The sequence below is a fragment of the Anomaloglossus baeobatrachus genome, chromosome 8, assembly GCF_048569485.1.
Source record: "Anomaloglossus baeobatrachus isolate aAnoBae1 chromosome 8, aAnoBae1.hap1, whole genome shotgun sequence".
Lineage (NCBI taxonomy): Eukaryota > Metazoa > Chordata > Amphibia > Anura > Aromobatidae > Anomaloglossus > Anomaloglossus baeobatrachus.
Window position 1 is genome coordinate 178,565,492 of NC_134360.1, and position 20,769 is coordinate 178,586,260.

At 46.9% G+C, this 20,769-nt stretch overlaps 1 protein-coding gene across 2 annotated transcripts in view; it reads right to left on the minus strand.

Moving 5' to 3' along the window:
- Positions 1–14,017, minus strand: part of LOC142250139 (flavin-containing monooxygenase 3-like) — a 49,661-nt gene extending 35,644 nt beyond the window's left edge. Inside the window, exons 1-2 of one of the 2 annotated variants that reach the window (XM_075322249.1) lie at positions 13,922–14,017; positions 242–376 (exon numbers count right to left, since the gene is read on the minus strand). In XM_075322249.1, coding sequence (XP_075178364.1) covers positions 242–373 — 132 coding nt within the window. In that variant the 5' untranslated portion in view covers positions 374–376; positions 13,922–14,017. Of the gene's footprint in view, positions 1–241; positions 377–11,329; positions 11,618–13,921 lie in introns of those variants that run through there. The other variant, XM_075322250.1, reaches the window with a different exon arrangement.
- Between the last annotated feature and the right edge of the window lie 6,752 nt (positions 14,018–20,769).

Consider the following 20,769-nt stretch of genomic DNA (forward strand, 5'->3'; position numbering starts at 1 on the left):
AAAGTTATGCTATTTATTTACTGTTATGTTTGTGTAATAAAGAGTCAATTTGGCCAATTTATCCAAACAGGTGTTATGTGTTTATTGGAGGGGGAATCTGTGGGAAAAAGGTAAAGGTATAGTGGGTTGGTTGAAGTCGGAAGGAAGCATCTACAATAGTGCAGTCATGGTATGCAGTTCTTTTGATGAATTGGCCCCTCACTGCTTCCATTGAAAAACAAAAAACCATCAAGAAACTTACCATAAAATTCCATAGTCCACCAACGGTGTCACTTTTTTCAAAGCAGGTTGCCTGAAGGCCAACTTCTAAACTGCATTTGAGAGCTGCAAGTCCACTTATACCGGAGCCAATTATCGCTATGGTTGATGCCATGATCTGTATAAATGAAGTTATAAAAATAAGAAATTGCCGTTATACTGACACAGTCTGTTTTTAATCGTATGAATAAATCTAAATACATACATACTGAACATGAAAGTCTATTGCTGAAAGCTCATAAAAAAGAGCAATTAGGAGATTTTGTGGAACTATGTCCATCTAAGTAATGTTCTGCTTGTTGGAAGGTAGACGAGCACTGAGATTTTCCAAATGCAGGTAACACTCATTAAGGCTTTGTGCACATGGAGTTTCCATGGACATTTTTTTTTTGTTAGCAGAAGTTGCCTATGTGCACATGGAGTCTTTTGGGGCCCAGGTTATTTCAGAAGCTACCGTACAGCTCAGCCTGGCCTTAGAGGTACTTTGCACGCTGCGACATCGCAGGCCGATGCTGCGATGCCGAGCACGATAGTCCTCGCCCCCATCGCAGCTGCGATATCCTTGTGATAACTGCCGTAGCGAACATTATCGCTACGGCAGCTTCACATGGACTCACCTGTCCTGCGACTGTCGCTCTGGCCGGCGACCCACCTCCTTATTAAGGGGGCGGGTCGTATGGCGTCACTGCGACGTCACACGGCAGGCGGCCAATAGGAGCGGAGGGGCGGAGATGAGCGGGATGTAAACATCCCGCCCACCTCCTTCCTTCCGCATATCCTACGGAAGCCGCAGTGACGCCGGTAGGAGATGTTCCTCGCTCCTGCGACTTCACACACAGCGATGTGTGCTGCCGAAGGAACGAGGAACAACATCGGACCGTCACGTCAGCGTAATCTTGGATTACGCCGACGCTGCACCGATGATACGATTACGACGCTTTTGCGCTCGTTAATCGTATCATCGAGCCTTTACACACTACGATGTCGCATGCGATGCCGGAAGTGCGTCATTTTCAATTTGACCCCACCGACATTGCACCTGGATGTCGTAGCGTGCAAAGCCCACCTTACTCTAAGGGTACTGCTCCACAAGTGATACGCTAATGACCTTCTGCAGCGAGCATCAGCCGAGGGTCATGCAGTGGTGATGTATGCTGTTATTATTATTATTATCATTATGATTATTATTATCATTATTATCAATATTATCATTATAGCACCATTTATTCCATGGAGCTTTACATGTAAAAAGGGCCGTACATAGACAAGTACAAATGTGACGCCACTGGACTATTCAGGTCGTCATAGGGTTCTGCACGCTCTTTCTCTTCAGTGCAGCATTCAACCCCCCATGGTTCTGGGTCTCTATCCTGCAGTACTGCCTTTACCAGCATTCACAAATCCTAGATGCACCTTGCACTACACCCTGTCAGGCACACCAGTGGCTGCTAAAGCAGGAATAGGGCCGCCCACCTAGGGGTCAAGCCAGGAGGTGGGAGGTGTCAAGTCAGTTCAGTGGTAGCCCTCGAGCGGTGAGGACCTCTGAGGAAGCTGGGAGTTGTAGCTCCCAGGGGAGAAGCAGACTAGGTCGCAGACGGTGATCTAGACCTAGAGGAGTCGGACACCCGGTCGCAGTGGATTGAGGCTAGGTGCCTGGGACCTGTCTTGGAGGATGGTCAGCAGCCTGGGCCTAATCATCGGTCCGGGTCCAAAGGCACGACGGGGTACACGGACCCTAGGTCGGGGAGAAGCTTCAGGTGACCCGCCAATTAACCTGCAGAGGGCAGGGCCTTTATGGACTGTTCCCATGAAGCTCAGAGATCGGGGGCACTAGCGCAACAAGGGGGATAGGGCTTTCCAAACAAGCGGCCCACTGAAATCCCAAGAATGAGCCCCTAAGAGCAGGCTCCTTCACTTAGCCATAGTGGGGAGCTGGGCCCAGAAATCTCCAAGCTGACAGGCCACAAAGGACACTTTAAATTTGTGCCAAGAGGCAGGTCATGGATCACCAGGCAGTGCTGCAGGGGACGGGACCCAGACGAGCTCCCCTCAAGAGGCAGCGGCAGTCAGAGACTTGGTTTACCCTCTTGTCAGAGTCTGTTTATTTGCTGAGTGAGTACCAGATTAACCCCTGCAACCAGCGAGCCTGCCCTCCCCCTGCATCCCATAGCACCATCCAGAGTTCCATGGCCTTCCCCTACCCGTGGAGGGTAACGTCATCTTGCTGCCCCACCAACACCCCGGGTACTCCCAACGGCAGCGGCGGTACTCCCAATTACCGTACACCAGGGGTGGTGTCACAAACTATGTATACTTATCCCCTGTAAATAATCCCCTTCTTCATTTGAGAGTGGCCCTTAGCCCCCGGGTCCGGAGACCCTCGAGCCACGAGTAATTACAAACCTTGGATCCGAGCGGTTCGATCTGCTGCAGGGGTAGCACACCTCAAATTTCTGGCGTCTTGAACAGGATATGGACTAGGCCCACTAACCTGGGTGACCTGCGCCTTGAAACGCGAAGCTACGGTGTCAGAGTATCGTTCCCGCCATTTTCCGCCATCTTTGGCACGAAAACGCCATCTTGCAGACCAAAAGTGAGCGAAGCCGAAGCCCTGCCCTTCTTCCTGAGAGTTTGGCAGGAACCGGAAGTTCCCAGAGTGCCCCAGCGCAGAAGTGAGTGGCTGGTGAAAACTGAGGGGGCGTGACGGCATAGAGCAGCGAAAGTGGAGCTGGGACGCCAGGACTCTGCCATAACGCTCCTGGGCATCGCAGAGGCAAGATGGTGGCACGAGACTGGTCACCAGAGCGCACTGCTCCTGGAATCGCGGCCTGGATAGAACAGGAAACCGAGCAACTCTGCAGGAGGATGCGGACGCAGTTCCTCTTTATTCTGGATCATTCGAGGGAAGAGATGAGGAGCCTGGCAATGGCTGTGCGAGCCTGTGAGATTGAAGTCCCACGCGAGGAATGGGTAAGCAGTTACCCAGCCCCGGTTGACCCGGCCTATACGGCTGTGGGATCCTGTCTGCCCCCATCCGCTGCAAGCATCCAACGCCGAGCTGCCAACTCCAGCACCGGCAGCATAACCTCCAGTCCCCGTTTATGAGTCACAGATTGCAGAGCCTCTGGATCTACCATCTAACCAGGCCACAACAGCAGTTACCCCAACACCGGCCTGACCAGACTTGGCTGAATCACCGGGCCCATACCCCGATACGGAGCACCCGGACTCTGCATCCCCGGCTGCGGAGCAGTTGGTTCCTTTGTCCATCAAAGCGGAGGCGGAGCCTGCGGGGCCACCAGCTCTGCCGCCGTGCAGCATCCCAGCGGCTGCTGGGGTCGCTGGAGTCCACCTACGAGAGATACCAGCGAGGCCAGACGCTGACGCCCCTTACTGGGAAAGAGAACGGCAACTGCAGAAACTGCATCTGGAAGTGACGACCCGAGATCAGCGGTGACGGGAGATTGCTGCCTCCACCCAAAAAGAGAAAGAGATTCCGAGGAATGCCACTTCCCGAGTCAGAGGGCCGCTGTAACGTGGTCTTGTAGAGCGGTTTGACCACGACCGAGGATGGGGGTTTGTCCGGTAAGCGGGCTTCATGGCTGGGATGTTTGTGTCCCGAAGAGATATTGAGGAGCATCTCCCGAGGGGGCAGCCGAGCCGTAACCTGTAACTGGGAGAGGTGGTTTTGTACACTCGGCATTGTGGAGAGCGGGGCTGGTATGCCTTAGATGTAAAAAGGCTTGTCATGATTGATGAGCAGATCATGCCAGCCTCCGCCATAAATTACAAGAATTGATGGCAGCGGTACTAATGCTATCTAAAGTTAATGTATATACTGTGCTTTCTTTTATTATTTTTCTTAGTTTGTTATTTTCTTGAAAAATGATAAGTAATGTTTATGTGAAAAATGATGATTACCGGGTTTTAATCAACTGAGTACCTCACGTAATTGAAGAAGTTTGTATAATGTTTGCACCTGGTGCATGGACTCCGTTTTCTTTTCTCTGTATTTTAGTGGTAAAAATAGACCATGGCTGCGGGACTGGTTGCGGCCAGCACGGACTTGTGCTATTGTAAATAAGTTGCACCTCCTGTGCCTACCACAGTCATCCTTTTAAATCCGGGACTTTAACCCTGTCACAGACCCCAAGTAGGAATGTAGCGGGTAAGATTTGTTTGGGTGGCGGGGTAATGAGATCCGGGACGTTGGAACTGGACTGTCGCAGGAAGGGGCTGCAACGGAGTAGGTTGAGTCCCCGCTATCAATACAACCGGTAGCGTTCCACGGGTTTTTACAAAAGATGAACTCCAAGAGTTTTTATAGTTGAAACGTTTAAGTAATGTGCCTCCCCTGTGAGGGATGTAAAGTGTTAAAAAAAGTGTTATTTTCCTCTTTTTCAGTTACAAAATAAACCTCTGGATGTCCTGTAGCTCGGGGACGAGCTACGTTTAACCAAGGGGGAATGTGACGCCCCTGGACTATTCAGGTCATCACAGGGTACTGCACGCTCTTTCTCTTCAGTGCAGGATTCAACCCCCATGGTTCTAGGTCGCTATCCTGCAGTACTGCCTCCACCAGGATTCACAAATGCTAGATACACCTTGCACCACACCCTGTCAGGCACACCCGTGGCCTATTAACCTGCAGAGGACAGAGCCTTTATGGACTGTTTCCACTGAAATCCCAAGCATGAGCCCCTGAGTGAGAGCAGGCTTCTTCACTTAGCTATAGTGGAGAGCTGGGCCCGGAAAGCTCCAAGCTGACGGGCCACAAAGCACACTTTAAATTTGAGCCAGGAGGCAGGTCGCGGACCACCAGGCAGTGCTGCAGGGGACGGGACCCGGACGAGCTCCCCTCAACAGGTAGCGGCAGTCAGAGACTTGGTTTACCCTGTTGTCAGCATCTGCTTATTTGCTGAGTGAGTGCCAGATTAACTATTTTGCCAAATTGTTTCCTGGCAGCTTGGTGCCCCTGGCTTTCCCCTCCTTCCTCCTGTTTTGCAGGGCTGTATGATGGTGCATGGGGTTAATTTGGGGTTAATTTGATTTAAGCATGGGAATCTTTATATATGGGGAATCTCAAAATTACATTGTGCCATGTATTTTTGTGTTCATACAGTACAGACCAAAAGTTTGGACACACCTTCTCATCTCTAGAACAACTATTAAGAGGAGACTTTGTGCAGCAGACCTTCATGGTAAAATAGCTGCTAGGAAACCATTGCTAAGGACAGACAACAAGCAGAAGAGACTTGTTTGGGCTAAAGAACACAAGGAATGGACATTAGACCAGTGATAATCTGTGCTTTGGTCTGATGAGTCCAAATGAGATCTTTGTATCCAACCACCGTGTCTTTGTAGAAAAGGTGAACGGATGGACTCTACATGTCTGTTTCCTACCGTGAAGCATGGAGGAGGAGGTTTGATGGTGTGGGGGTGCTTTGCTGTTGACACTGTTGGGGATTTATGTAAAATTGAAGGCATACAGAACCAGCATGGCTACCACAGCATCTTGCAGCGGCGTGCTATTCCATCCGGTTTGCGTTTAGTTGGACCATAATTTATTTTTCAACAGGACATTGACCCCAAACACACCTCCAGGCTGTGTAAGGGCTATTTGATGTAAGGCCGCTTTACACGCTGCGATATCGTGACCGATATCGCTAGCGTGGGTACCCGCCCTCATCGGTTGTGCGACATGGGCAAATCGCTGCCCGTGGCGCACAACATCGAACAGACCCGTCACACTTCTTACCTGCCCTGCAATGTCGCTGTGACCGGCGAAACTCCTCCTTTCTAAGCGTCACAGCGACGTCACAGCTGCGTCACTGAACCGCCGCCCAATAGAAGCGGAGGGGCGGAGATGAGCGGGACGAGAATGGACCCCCATGTCACCGATGAGCGATTTTGCACGTTTTTGCAACTATGCAAAATCGCTCAAAGGTGTCACACGCAATGGCATCACTAAAGCAACCGGATGTGCGTCACAAATTCCGTGACCCCAATGAGTTTGCTTGAGCGATGTCGCAGCGTGTAAAGCGGGCTTAAGAAGGAGAGTGATGGGGTGCTACACCAGATGACCTGGTCTCCACAGTCACCAGACCTGAACCCAATCGAGATGGTTTGGGGTGAGCTGGACTGCAGAGTGAAAGCAAAAGGGCCAACAAGTGCTAAGCATCTCTGGGAACTCCTTCAAGACTGTTGGAAAACCGTTTCTGGTGACTACCTTTTGAAGCTTATCAAGAGAATGCCAAGACTGTGCAAAGCAGTAATCAAAGCAAAAGGTGGCTACTTTGAAGAACCTAGAATATAAGACATATTTTCAGTTGTTTCACACTTTGTTAAGTATTTCATTCCACATGTGTTATTTCATAGTTTTGATGCCTTCAATGTGAATCTACAATTTTTAGAGTCATGAAAATAAAGAAAACTCTTTGAATGAGGAGGTGTGTCCAAACTTTTGGTCTGTACTGTATATGTGAGGCTGCAGTGATGTTCCTGTATATGATTAATGAAGTACTTGAGAAGCTAATGTGTCGCCCCTTAGGGAATATACAGTATGTACTTTTTAAGGCACTGTCACTTTAAAATTGAAATCCCATTATTAGTGAATAAGTTCACCTTTAAGACTGTCAGGTTGTCAATTTGGAATAATATGTTTGGTATATCCAATTGATTGTATAATTCTTTTTCTGACCACCCTTATATAATAGCTTACTAACCACACTGCTCCAGGATTTTTTCAGTGTTTTTAAGGGGTTAATTTTTAACTGTGTGTCCTTTGATACCCATCTCTAATCATGTGATAAATTTAATGTTTTTTGTATCATGTTAATAAAAATGTAATTAATTCTTGGATTTCTTTGTCTCTTTGACATGCTTGTATTAAAATGCAGGTCTAATGTAGGTTAAATAAAAAAAGAGTACCAGATTAACCCCTGCAACCAGCGAGCCTGCGCTCCCCCTGCATCCCATAGCACCATCCAGAGTCCCAGTGCCTTTCCCTACCCGTGGATAGTAACGTCATCTTGCTGCCCCACTCCAACACCCCAGGTATTCCCAATTAACGTACACCACGGGTGGCGTCACGAACTATATATACCTCTCCCCTGTAAATAATCCCCTTCGTCATTTTAGAGTGGCCCCTAGTCCCTGGGTCCGGAGACCCTAGAGCCACAAGTAATCACCAACCCCGGATCCGAGCGGTTCGATCCGCTTCAGGGGCGGCACACAATACTCATGAACAATACGAGTCATAGAGAGGTAATGGAGGAGAGAGGACCCTTCCGCGAAGGTTCATAGTCTACAAGTTGTACTTTTGTCATTGCCTCAGCCAATAAACAGTGAACGATGTAGTGGCGGAAAGGTAGCACTGGATCCAAAGAGGATAAGTAAGATCTGATTTTATTATTCTAACCCAGCGCAACCTTGGAAGATAGAAACCTATCATCCAAAAACACTGGAAAAAAAGGGTTATCCTCTTGTTGCCAACCACTTTAAGAGCATGTTCCACTAATAACATTTTTCTGTCCAGTTGTTTGTGCTGCATGAAAATAACAAATGAGGCAGCAACTCACTTTCCTGTGCTCCAACTACACAACCCAGTGACGTCGCGAGTACAGTGGGTGCAGAAAGTATTCAGACCCCTTCAAATTTTTCACTTTGTTTCAATGCAGCCATTTGGTAAAGTCAAAACTTATTTTTTTCCTCTCATTAATGTGCACTCTGCACCCCATCTTGACAGAAAAGAAACAGAAATGTAACATTTTTTTACAAATTTATTAAACAAGAAAAACTGAAATATCACATGAACATAAGTATTCAGACCCTATGCTCAGACACTCATATTTAATTAACATTGCTGTCCATTTCCTTGTGATCCTCCTTGAGATCATTCTACTTCTTCATTGGAGTCCTGCTGTGTTTAATTAAACTGATAGGACTTGATTTGGAAAGGCACACACCTGTCTATATAAGACCTCACAGCTCATAGTGCATGTCACACCAAATGAGAATCATGCGGTCAAAGGAACTGCCCAAGGAGCTCAGAGACAGAATTGTGGCAAGGCACAGATCTGGCCAAGGTTACAAAAGAATTTTTGCAGTACTTAAAGGGAACCTGTCATCAGAAATTTAGCTTGAAACCTAAAAGTTTCCCCTTCTGCAGCTCGTGGGCTGCATTCTAGCAAGGTTCCTATACTTTTTGTGGCCCCTTTTAAACCAAATTAAATACTTTATAAACTTGTACCTTTTGCTATGTAAATTTTGTAAATCGTCCATGGGGGCGGGCTCTCTGGTGACCGTTGCTGTTCCTCCAGCACATTGACGCCGTCCCCCCATGCTCCATTTCATCCATCAGGACGGTGCCCACTGCGCCCGAGGTTCCGCCCACGCCAGGATCGCTAGTGATGTGTGTCACAAGCACGAGATTATGGGCAGCGCTGTGATTGCATCACAAGTGCCCGCCCATAATCTCGTGGACGCACTTTCCCCCACTGCCTCCAGCGTTCTGCGCAACTGCACAGCACATGCGCGGGACCACGGGCGCCCAGGGGCGGCGTCCTGAGATATGAAATTCAGCGTTGGGGGGCGGCGTAAATCTGCTGGAGGAACAGCAACGGTCAGCAGAGAGCCCACCCCCATGGACGATTTACAAAATTACATAGCAAAAGGTACAAGTTTATAAAGTATTTAATTTGATTTAAAAGGGGCCACAAAAAGTATAGGAACCTTGCTAGAATGCAGCCCACGAGCTGCAGAGGGGGAAACTTTTAGGTTTCAAGCTAAATTTCTGATGACAGGTTCCCTTTAAGGTTCCTAAGAGCACCGTGGCCTCCATAATCCTTAAATGAAAGAAGTTTGGGACCACCAGAACTCTTCCTAGAAATGGCCATGCAGCCAAAGTGAGCAATCTTGGGAGAATAGCCTTGGTGAGAGAGGTAAAGAAGAACCCAAAGATGCACTGTGGCTGAGCTCCAGAGATGCAGTAGGGAGCTGGGAGAAAGTTCCACAAAGTCAACTATCACTGCAGCCCTCTACCAGTCAGGCCTTTATGGCAGAGTGGCCCGACGGAAGCCTCTCCTCAGTGCAAGACATAAGAATGCCCACATACAATTTGCAAAAAAAACAAAACACTTGAAGGACTCCCAGACTATGAGAAATAAGATTCCCTGGTCTGATGAGACAAAGATAGAACTTTTTGGTGATAATTCTAAGTGGTATGTATGGAGAAAACAGAAACTGCTCATCACCTGCTCAATACAATACCAACAGTGAAACATGGTGGTGGCAGCATCATCCTATAGGGGTGTTTTTCAGCTGCTGTGACAGGACGACTGGGTGCAATTGAAGAAAAAAAAGAATGCAGCCAAGTATAGAGATATCTTGGAAGAAAACCTCTTCCAGAGTGTTCTGGACCTCAGACTTGGCTGAAGGTTCACCTTCCAACAAGACAATGACCCTAAGCACACAGCTAAAATAACAAAGGAGTGTCTTCAGAACAATTCTATGACCATTTTTGACTGGCCCAGCCAGAGCCCTGACTTAAACCCAGTTGAGCATCTCGGTAGAGACCTGAAAATGGCTGTCCACCAACGTTCACCATCCAACCTGACGGAACTAGAGAGGATCTGCAAGGAAGAATGGCAGAGGATCCCCAAATCTAGGTGTGAAAAACTTGTTGCATCATTCCCAAGATGACTCATGGCTCTACTAGCTCAAAAGGCGCTTCTACTCAATACTGAGCAAAGGGTCTGAATACTTATGATGATCATGTGATATTTCAGTTTTTTTGCTTAATAAATTTGCAAAAATTTCTACATTTCTGTTTTTTTCTGTCAAGATGGGGTGTAAAGTGTACATTACTGAGAAAAAAAATGAACTTTTTTGAATTTACCAAATGGCTGCAATGAAACAAAGAGTGAAAAATTTAAAGGGGTCTGACTACTCTCTGTACCCACTGTACGTCTCAACCTATTTGTTCAGCTGTCCACAACGCAACAGTCCCTAATAGTGACAATAACCAATACATTTTGTGTTGTTATATCTGCAGTCATGTTTAGTAAAATTACAAAGCAACTTGTGTTATTGATCTGTGATTTTATAATTTTTTTCTAAAGGTAATATTGTGAGAACCAGACATCAGGTTTTTCTAATCCTGGAAAACCTCTCTGCTGGAAGCCAACATAAGCACGTGTATACAACGTCTGATCGGAGGATTAGCAGAAAAGGAGTGTCTTTAAAGCAGGGACAAACCTGAAATTCTTGTGAGAGGAGCTACGATATATTATATATTCTGAGTGTCCTAATGGCCTCTGACACACTAATACACATCAGTATGCTTTTTTTTACTGTTTAGTATACGACAGTTGACTGTCTTATTTATACAGGAACATCCCACAAAAACATACATTGTGAGGTATACAGTACTTATGTGACGCAGGTCAACGTAATATTGAAGAAGCCCAATGTTGTATAGGTGAATGACCTTCATCTGTCCTCTGAGAGTCCAAATTATCATTGAATCTCAAATATTTAATCATTATGTGTCATCTAATACTAACAATTTGTAGAAATCCTGCTGGAAATAATTGACATAGCTTTTTTGAATAATTTTGTGTTTGATGGATCCAAAAATGATAATTCCAATGGGTGAAGGAATTCAACAGTATGTGGTCAACGTTCCCTTAGTACCACTGCAAAGATAATGAACAGCTCTTCTATACGTTTTTTATATAGCATATGATTGCATTGGGCTTATGTTAACTAATATAATCTGTTGACCTATATATAAGTCAATAAAAACTACTATAAAAAAAAACCCCAAACAATGGTCATCCAGAGAAAGAATGATTTTTGTACATATATATATATATATATATATATATACACACATATATATAATATATATATATATATATACAATGTATATTATATATATACTGTATATATATATATATATATATATATATATATATATATATATATATATAAAAGAAAAAAGAGGGTGCGCTCCTGTGTAAAATCTAATGATAGCTTATTGCGTGTGCAGTGTGATGGTCACACTCACCTGATCCTGTTGTACGTCAGGTACAACACTGGGGAGACAGCCGAAGGGAGGTACACGGTGTACCACTATGGCATCAGCGGGGATCTCGTCCTTTCCAGCCCGCAGTATTTCCAGCTCAGGCCGCCGCTCACACGATCGATATCCCACATGGAGAACACAGCCGTCAGACCAGTGCTGAGCTGCAGCTCCTCCTCTGTGGTGGACGGACCCGTAGAACAGATGTCGGTGACTCACCGGCCCTTCAGAGGCTTGATGTGATTCAGGCAGAGTCTTGGAATAGCTGCAGCAGCCCCGTGCACTCCAGGAAGGAGAAGGAGAATGGATTAGGGGATAATGAAAAAACCACGGTATTGGCTCCGCTGCTATTAAAGTTCATAAAGATGATGGTATTGTTCCAAAAAACTTTTTTTATTGCAAGATTATAAGCCACAACGCGTTTCGGGGTTAAATATTCCCCCTTCCTGAGGCTACCTGAGGAAGGGGGAATATTTAACCCCGAAACGCGTTGTGGCTTATAATCTTGCAATAAAAAAAGTTTTTTGGAACAATACCATCATCTTTATGAACTTTAATAGCAGCGCAGCCAATACCGTGGTTTTTTCATTATCCCCTAATCTATATATATATATATATATACACAGTATATATAGTATATATTTATATTTTGTATATTATATATTTATATATATAAAGTTATATACTTTTTTTTAAAGGGATTTTCCAAACCAGAGAGACAACATTCACTATAACAAAAGAATGTACAAAGCTGGTCAGTCATATGTCATCAGATATATTGATCTTTAGGCTTTAGGCTTTATCTATCAGTCCTTGGTGTAATAGGTGGTTGGATCATCACCCCACGCCTATGATGTACATATGTTGTTTAAATGTTTAAAGGTAACCAAACATCAGGATTTTCGTGTATAAGGTGCAGCCAGTGCAGTACTCACACTATCAGGCACATTGTATACATACCATTAGTGGGCAGCTCGGATGTGTAGGCTGTGAAATCCATGTTTATAAAGTTTGAAAAATCTTCATCTTTTTGATTGACGTGTGAACCTCTGCTGCTAATGTCCGAGCGGGTTATGCACGTGTATTCCCGCCCCCCCCCCCCCCCCGCCGCCTGTTCCTCCCTCTCTCTGGCTGTATGTAAATTTCTACTCTTCTGTCACACGTCGTCGGAGTTAGTGCCTGCGCATAGCGCTCATCTCCGGCGCCATGTTTCTGAAGCCCACAGTATTATTGTGCATGAGAGGGCGGCGCATGCGCCCTCGCTTCTTCAGGTCTGTTGTGACCGCGGGAGCGCGCGCGGTGTCACAACAGGACTGGAGCACAGCTGATCTTACCCCGATTAGCTGCAGCAGACGTCTGCCACGATATCGTCTGCTGCAGCTATTCGGTAAGATCAGCTGTTCTCCAGTCCTGTTGTGACCGCGCACGCTCCCGCGGTCACAACAGATCTGAAGAAGCTGTATACATTTCCAATCACAACTTGTTGAGAATCACATCCCACGTCCTCCATGACATCAGCATTTAGAGCACACTGCTCTCAGATGTGCTGGCTGAGCTGTGCTTGCTGCATGCAGGGTTATACTTGACTGACAGTATGTTAGGTTGAAAGCACAGACTGGAAATCTCTGTACTCTGTGCTTTGCATGAACTGTAGCAAAAAGTAAGCAGTTTTTTTGTCACATGACAACATGTAACAGCCCAGAAAATATGCAGAATTTTAACACCAAGTAAATTATGACATTTCTTCATAATTATATGGGCACCCAAAAAAATCCCTTTACGTGGTAACTTTGGGTGTTTTTTCCTTGATGGCTATTCTTTTTCAATTTTGAGATCACTCTTGCTTACATAAAATATATCCTATCAAACAATAAACTGAATAAAGACATACGGTAGCCATATAGGGCAGATTCCTAATATTTTAGTGTGTTTGCCATATTAGAGATGCACATAAAAATAGGAAAAGTCAACATTTAAATTGTTGGATTTATCAATGCTGTAAAATTAGTTACATATACAAGGAAAAATAAGGCATAATATTCCAGTTTGTGACTTGTTATCCCGCAGCTTGGGATCCGTTGAGAGAATTAATATTTTGCATAACCTTTTGCATGGAAAGTTACTGAGCTCCCGTTCCCTTGTGTCTATTCCCTATTGTTCTTTAATTTAAGGGTTGTACAATTAAGGCTTTCTCTCTTTAACACTTTTTTTTTTAACTTTTTTTTTGTTCTGCTATTTATATCTAACAATGTCATTGATCTGTGGTTTATAGGATCATGAAAGACATTGCATAAATTAATGCACCTTCTGTATATATTACATTTACAACTGCTACGGTAGTAACAATGTCTCCATTGTATCCTAGTTAGTTTAGGAAACATATTACTAAAAATACGGTATAGTGTCTTAGAATATTGTTTAATTATTAAATGTTCGCAAGAAAGATCCTGTACAGTCTGGTAGGTTACAGAAGATTACTAGAGGTTAATTGTGGAATAGTAAAATCTATAAAGTACACATTGTCCCGGTACCTTTTATATATTGGAGCATTTCATGGTATCTGATACTTCTACTCACTTTTTGCTGTCCTTCGTTAAGGCTAGGTTTTCTTTTTTGCTGATTTTTAAGTGGAATGAGCAGAACCTTGACAGGACATTTATCTGATGTTAGTTCTGTAGTTTGCAGTATGCCAAGATTTGTTTCATAGACCTTGCAAAACAACAATTTTAGACTCCACCCTGTATCAAGAGAGAGGATGCCAATTTTGCAGTTCATGTATTTGTTTAGTACTTATATGTATTATTTACTGCAACGCTTGTGATGGGTGCAATATGAGAAGACTGCGATGTTGGACTCTACATTCCAGCAAACCTGTTCAGGATTAACATCTTTAAAGGAGTTGCACAGTCTAAATCCACAAGTCTTGAGTCCCTCTATGTTTCATTCTGTAACTGCAGACTTGTGAATCCTCACATTGTGCGTACTGTGCACTGTGAGGATTCGCTGATGTTAGAGCCTGGAATGTCCATAACGTGACCATGAGAATGTGTGGCGCCCCTGAGGATTCAGTCACCACAGGGTACTGCATCTCACCAAAGGTTTGGTACTCATCATAAGAAGGAGGTCGGTGCCGGTTCACAACATCCACATAAGCTAGTTGCCCTCTCACTGGGACGGGGTAAGGTAAGGTCATTTAGGATGTTCACCATATCGTCTGGGGCCTCCCACACACTAACTCTGGGGCTCGAGTGGGCAGGGCGACTGATCTGGGGAGCAGGAGCCATACACACACTTAGTCAGTCCAGTTACTACCGGGAACGCAGGGAAACGCAGGAGAATATGGTTGCTGAGGGGAGAGCTCATAGCTCCCTCAGCACCGGCGCACATTTCAGGATGCGGAGCCCTAGGCTGGTGGGCACTTCAAGGCCTGCCAACAGAATCCGCAAGGCAGAGGAATACAAGTCGTCTGGCCCACAACAGCGCCCAGGGCAAAGCAGCATATAGAGCCAGGAGCCATGATCATAGGGCGGCCCACCAATGGACTTGCGCTGCCTGTTAGATGGGACAAGGAACATACCCACCCCAATGGACAGAGGTCTCCGTGTAGCTTTAAGTCATAGGGACTCACACAACAGAGCACAGGGAGGAAGGACTCACGAAGTAATCCTCCGGTACTGGCCCCCGAACTATCCGGGATCGTCTGGAGCCCATTACAGCGGAGTCTGGCAGTCCAACGGCAGGAGCAACTCAGTGAGTAAACACCCTAAACTGCAACCACTATGTCGTCTGATTCTTCCTGCGCTTCCCACACTGGGGTGGACGACTACTCCTAACATCCTCCCTGGGGCCTAGCTCTGCCTGTGAAGAGCTGCAACAATTGAGCTGCATTATCATTCGCCCAAGGCGAGAGAGACACTCCGCAGCGGCGGCTTCCATTATAGCCGCATACCACAGGTGGCGTTACGATTGACTACTACTACTACCACCATCATCAGCTTTATTTGTTGACACCGCGGGATCACGGAGCCGGGCTAGGCCACTGTGACATCCCAAACCCCCAACACCGGCCTGGTGACAGGTAACCCCCCTAAGATCCCGTGGGCGCGTTAAATGCAATATGCGCATTTCCGGCCAAAATCTGACTAGATGGAAGCGGCTTTGCTCAATACACTTACACTGAGTGAGCCTGTGCCCATCTAGTTGGATTCTGGCCGGGAGTCTGCATATCACAAACTGGCAGCCGCTCCCGACTCTCACACAGGTGAATCCTCACAGAGCACAATGCGCACGACATGAAGATTCACAAGTCTGCAGTCACATACAGTGACACATAGTGACTGCAGACTTATGGATTTAGACTGGACAACCCCTTTAAGGCTAACTTTTGAACATAACGAATATTAGAAAAAGTGAGAACTATTATTAAATACTATTTGCGTATGAACCAGTATTTCTTTACTGCAATTAATAATCAGTCTCATAATGACATTAGTAAATTAATTTGGTATGACCTAAAAGAGGAATCTAGTTATACAGTAGTTTCCCCAGCAAAATATTTAGTAAATTTATTGCCTTTCAGGCTTAATTTACATTTCTGCTTTTGATATACATGTAAGACCCGCAACACACATCTGTTTTTTTTGTACGTGTGCGGTACGTATTTGCACGAACCGGAGACACGGAGACCCATGTTATTCAATGGTAGATGGCACACACACGTTAAATCACACGGAACGTGTGTCCGTGTGGTAAGTACGTGTGTGCGCTTTTCTACACGGACGACATGTCCGTTTTTGGCCGGCAGCACGCAGGCACGGACCCGCTTTAGTCTATGGGTCCATGCCTATGTAAGAGAGTGAACTATGACAATACAGGGCGAGCATTAGGACCCTGCAGAGTCTGCCTGTCTGTCTGAGCGATAAACAGGAAGTAGTTGTGGAGATCCAGGAAGTGCGAGGAGGGAGTTGGGTGTCCATGGCAACGGGTTTTTGAAAACGTAGTAGGTGAAGCAATTTGGGCCTGAAAAAGTTGGTTGTAAGCCCCGGTTGGTGACCAAGAGACTTGTTGGTGAACAGAGCCAGTGACAGCATCTGAGGAGAGTGAAGGGAAACAGAAATTGCGAAGACAATACCACATCACTGTGTGATAATCGATCCAGTTGTGCGGACCTGGGTCCAACTGAAAGAGCATCTGAGGAGAAGCTGAGGAGATGTTTCCCTCCCTGACAGAGCAAGTGATTGATGTCCAGTAAGGCCGGGAGTGACTGCGATAAGAGAGACGGCGTCCGGTGTCATCCCCATTGGAAGGATTCTGACAAGCCCTGGAAAGGAGTGATCCCCAGACTGCACCCTGAGGCTACAGAATTAAAGTGCTTGACAGGTGACTCTGGCATTGGCTGATAGCTGCCAAACTTTGTTTTTTTTTGCAATAAGTACTTATTTTTGGCGCCAAAGTTTTATTTTTATTTTTCTGGACTTGCTGCAGCCCACGCGGAAACATACCGGTGTAAAGTTACATTGGAGTTTAATGGTACCATAGGTTGTGAGATACCCGGGTATCCCTGTGATAAGTGTATAGTCATCATTAATTTAGTGTATTGTATTATTATCTGTGATAAGTTATACTCAGTGCGCCATCTCAAAGGTTCCATCAGACCACCCTCACCTAATTTACATCGTCTTTCCAGTTTGATAAGTTTAACGTGTAGGTAAATTTGTTCCGGGTCCCAAATGTGATTTACATATACTGGGATCTCTGAGATCGGTGCATTGATTTTCGGCTAGCGCTTAGTGTGTGAAAATTATTAATGGTAATGTTTTTAAGGGGATTTTGAGCTTATTATATTCTACATTTCACCGTAATTTGATCCCCATTTCAGTAAAATACTGTTGTTCATTTCTGCCTCAGTCTCGGTCTGTGACTCACTGGATCTTAATAGGACCTCTGGTCATTACATTTTTGGCGTAGTCGGCAGGATTCAGTGTTTGTCATGGACGGAGGCGGCGAGGGAAGAAATGATCCCACCGCATCAGCAGCCCCGCTGCTGGGTGCGGGTCTTTTGGCAGCCGCGGCGAATGTGGGAGGGCATGTACCGGTAGGAGCTTTACTCCAGCACATGCCGAAATACGACGGGCGTAACATGGCGTTGCAGGATTGGGCAGAGAGGGTCCAGAGTATTCTGCGGATGTGTAATCTGACTCCCGCATTACGAGCAGAACTGGCATTGAACGCACTAGAAGGCGACGCTAGGCGGACGGTGATGGTACGACCTGAGGCTGAGAGAAGTACGTTAGAGAAAATTTTGGTACTGTTAGAGGGGAGTTCTGGAGGCCGGGCCCGTGTGACCCAGCTTCGATCATTTTTCTTTAACCGCCCTCAAAAGGAAAGTGAGTCTCTGATGCAGTACTCTAATACGCTACAGGAAACACTGAATGAAGTGCAGCGACTAGACCAAGGGGCCCTGGGAGCGTTCCGGGAGGTAGACCACTTGCTCCGGGACCAATTCATCACAGTGTTAGCTAACAGGCTCCTTCGGGATAAACTGTATGAGGTGGCCCGGGCTACCCCAGAAATATCTTTCTGGCAGATTTTCCAGGCCGCGGTGGAAAGGGAGGCAGAGTCCATTCTGGTAGTTCAAGGGACTGTGGACAGTACACGGCTGGAGGGAGGCGGAATGCAATTGTCAGGAGCGAAAGGACTGGTAGATGTTGTACAAGCTCTGCGTGCTGAGTTGAAGGAGCTAAAGCTGGAAGTGTCTAAAATCAGAGCTGGGTCGTCCCCTACTCCCCTGGAGAGGCCACCAGCTGCACCCTCTGGGATGGTGATTCCACTGACAGCCGGACCGCCCTCTTTGAATGACTCAAGCCCCCGTCCCCGGGGAGCAGTCACCTGCTGGAGGTGCGGGCGCCGGGGACACATCTCATGATACTGCCGGATGTCCACAGTCCCCGAGACTCCTCCGCCGACGTTAAACTCCCAGCCGCTGCCTTGAGGGGGCAATTCGCAGCGGCCCCCCCCTCACAAAGCCCCCAACGGAATGAGCAAGATTTGTTTGCATGGAGTCCAGTCTTAGAAGCAGAATTTGAAGGACGGAAGATGAATTGCTTGGTTGATACGGGATCTGAATGCACCATTATGCCTCTAGAAGTTTTCGAGAAATACTTCAGTCAACTAGTGGTTCCCGAAGATGGTCGAATGATAAGACTTACTGCCGCTAACAATGGCCAGCTGACGGTGAAAGGGATCGTGTGGATGAGACTGAAAATGTTTGGTCAAGACCTGGGTCAGAAAGGGGTAGTGCTGGTGGACCACCCCCCTAGAAGAGGGATGGAGGTGACACTGGGAATGAACATTCTGCGAGATCTAAATCATCAGATGTATGCCCGTGAGGGACCCCGTTACTGGACTCATGCTACAGGTCACCGACCGACACAGAGAATGTTACACCGCCTAGTGCTGAACTGTGATTTGCTGAAAAGTGCAGTCCCTGGGGGCCGGGTGGGCCTTGTCCGAGTGCCATCACGGACCACGATTTCACTGGCGCCCCGACAGGAGGAACTCTTGATGTTGCCAGTGGGGGCGGCGCAGAGGCTGAATGGACTTGAGGTATTACTTGAGCCAGCCCCAGAGAAGTCCTCTTGTGCCAAGGTGCATGTGGCCCGGTCTCTGACGATTGTGAAGAATGGACGGGTGCCAGTCAGATGCATTAACGTGTTGGAGGAGGCTATTACCATTCCTGCTGGGACCATCCTAGCTGAACTGTTCGTGCCAGAGGGGAAGATGCCTGACAAAGCGGTGTTTGAATTGTGGCCAGACCCACAGTCATCCTGGACATATGCGGTCGAAGTAGCAGGGCCTGAATCTCCTACCAAAGAATGGAATGGTCATGTGATCATGGATCAGATGGGAGTAGATCGGGAGGAACTGACTTCCGTGCAACTAGAACAGTTGGAGAGGGTCGTGTGGGAACATGAAGAGGCCTCCTCGCGACATGCAGAAGACTTCGGGTGCTCACCGACGATTGAGCATGAGATTCCCACGGGGGACACCCCTCCCAATAGAGAACGCTATCGTCAGATTCCCCCGACACTTTATCAAGAGGTGAAGGGCATGGTCGCCAGTATGCTCGACAATCAAGTAATACGAGAGAGCCAAAGTCCTTGGGCTGCTCCCGTTGTCCTTGTCCGAAAGAAGGATGGGACCCTCCGATTTTGTGTGGATTATCGGAAATTAAACGCGCACACTGTGCGAGACGCATACCTGTTGCCTCGGATAGAGGAGTCCCTGTCTGCATTAGGACGGGCCAAATACTTTTCAACGTTGGACTTGGCGAGTGGATATTGGCAGGTACCAATGGCTGAGAAAGATCGGGCAAAGACAGCATTTGTTATGCCAATGGGCCTCTATGAATTCAACCGGATGCCGTTTGGACTCAGTAATGCCACGGGGACCTTTCAACACCTTATGGAACACTGTTTAGGCGACCTGAATTTTGAATCGGTATTGATATATCTAGATGACATCGTGGTGTTCGGAACGTCATTTGAAGACCATCTTGAGAAGTTGCGCCAAGTGCTCCAACGTCTCAGTCGCCATGGCTTGAAGATAAAACCAAAGAAATGTCAACTGTTCAAGAGTTGCAAAGAGTATCTAGGCCATGTGGTGACTCCCGACGGGGTGTTACCCTCAGTCAGTAAGATCTTAGCGGTACAGGGGTGGGCACCTCCTCAGACTCTACGGGAGGTGCGGGCTTTCTTGGGCTTGGCAGGGTACTATCGACGATTTGTGCCCAGGTTTTCACAAGTAGTGGGTCCCCTGAATGAACTTTTAAGAGGGACGGCGCTGGGTCCTCGCAACCGCCCTATCCAATGGGGGCCTCAGCAGCAAAAGGCATTTGACGAGGTGAAAGCAGCCCTAACGAGTGCCCCTTTGTTGGCATATGCCAGGTTTGATACCCCTTTCCTGTTGTACACTGACGGTAGTCTTCACGGGTTGGGGGCGGTACTGGCCCAAATTCAGGATGGCCGGGAGCGGGTCATTGCCTATGGCAGCAGGTCTTTAAGGGACACTGAGCGCAATCCGGCTAATTATAGTTCATTTCGCCTAGAGCTGTTAGCCCTGGCGTGGGCAATGACGGAGTGCTTTGCTGAGTATCTAACGGGAGCTGAGGTGTTGGTCATGACCGATAATAACCCTCTTGCTCACTTAGAGAATGTGAAACTGGGAGCGTTGGAGCAGCGATGGGTCGCTCGCCTTGCTAAGTTTAATTATCAGATTAAGTTTTGCTCGGGGCGAGAAAACGGTAATGCGGACGCATTGTCGAGGGTACCCCTTGGATTTAGGGGAGAAAGCATTGATGACCAGCTCGAGGACACAGAGACCCCTGACTTGGGGCAGGTACCTATCTTCCGCAGTGTGGAACATTC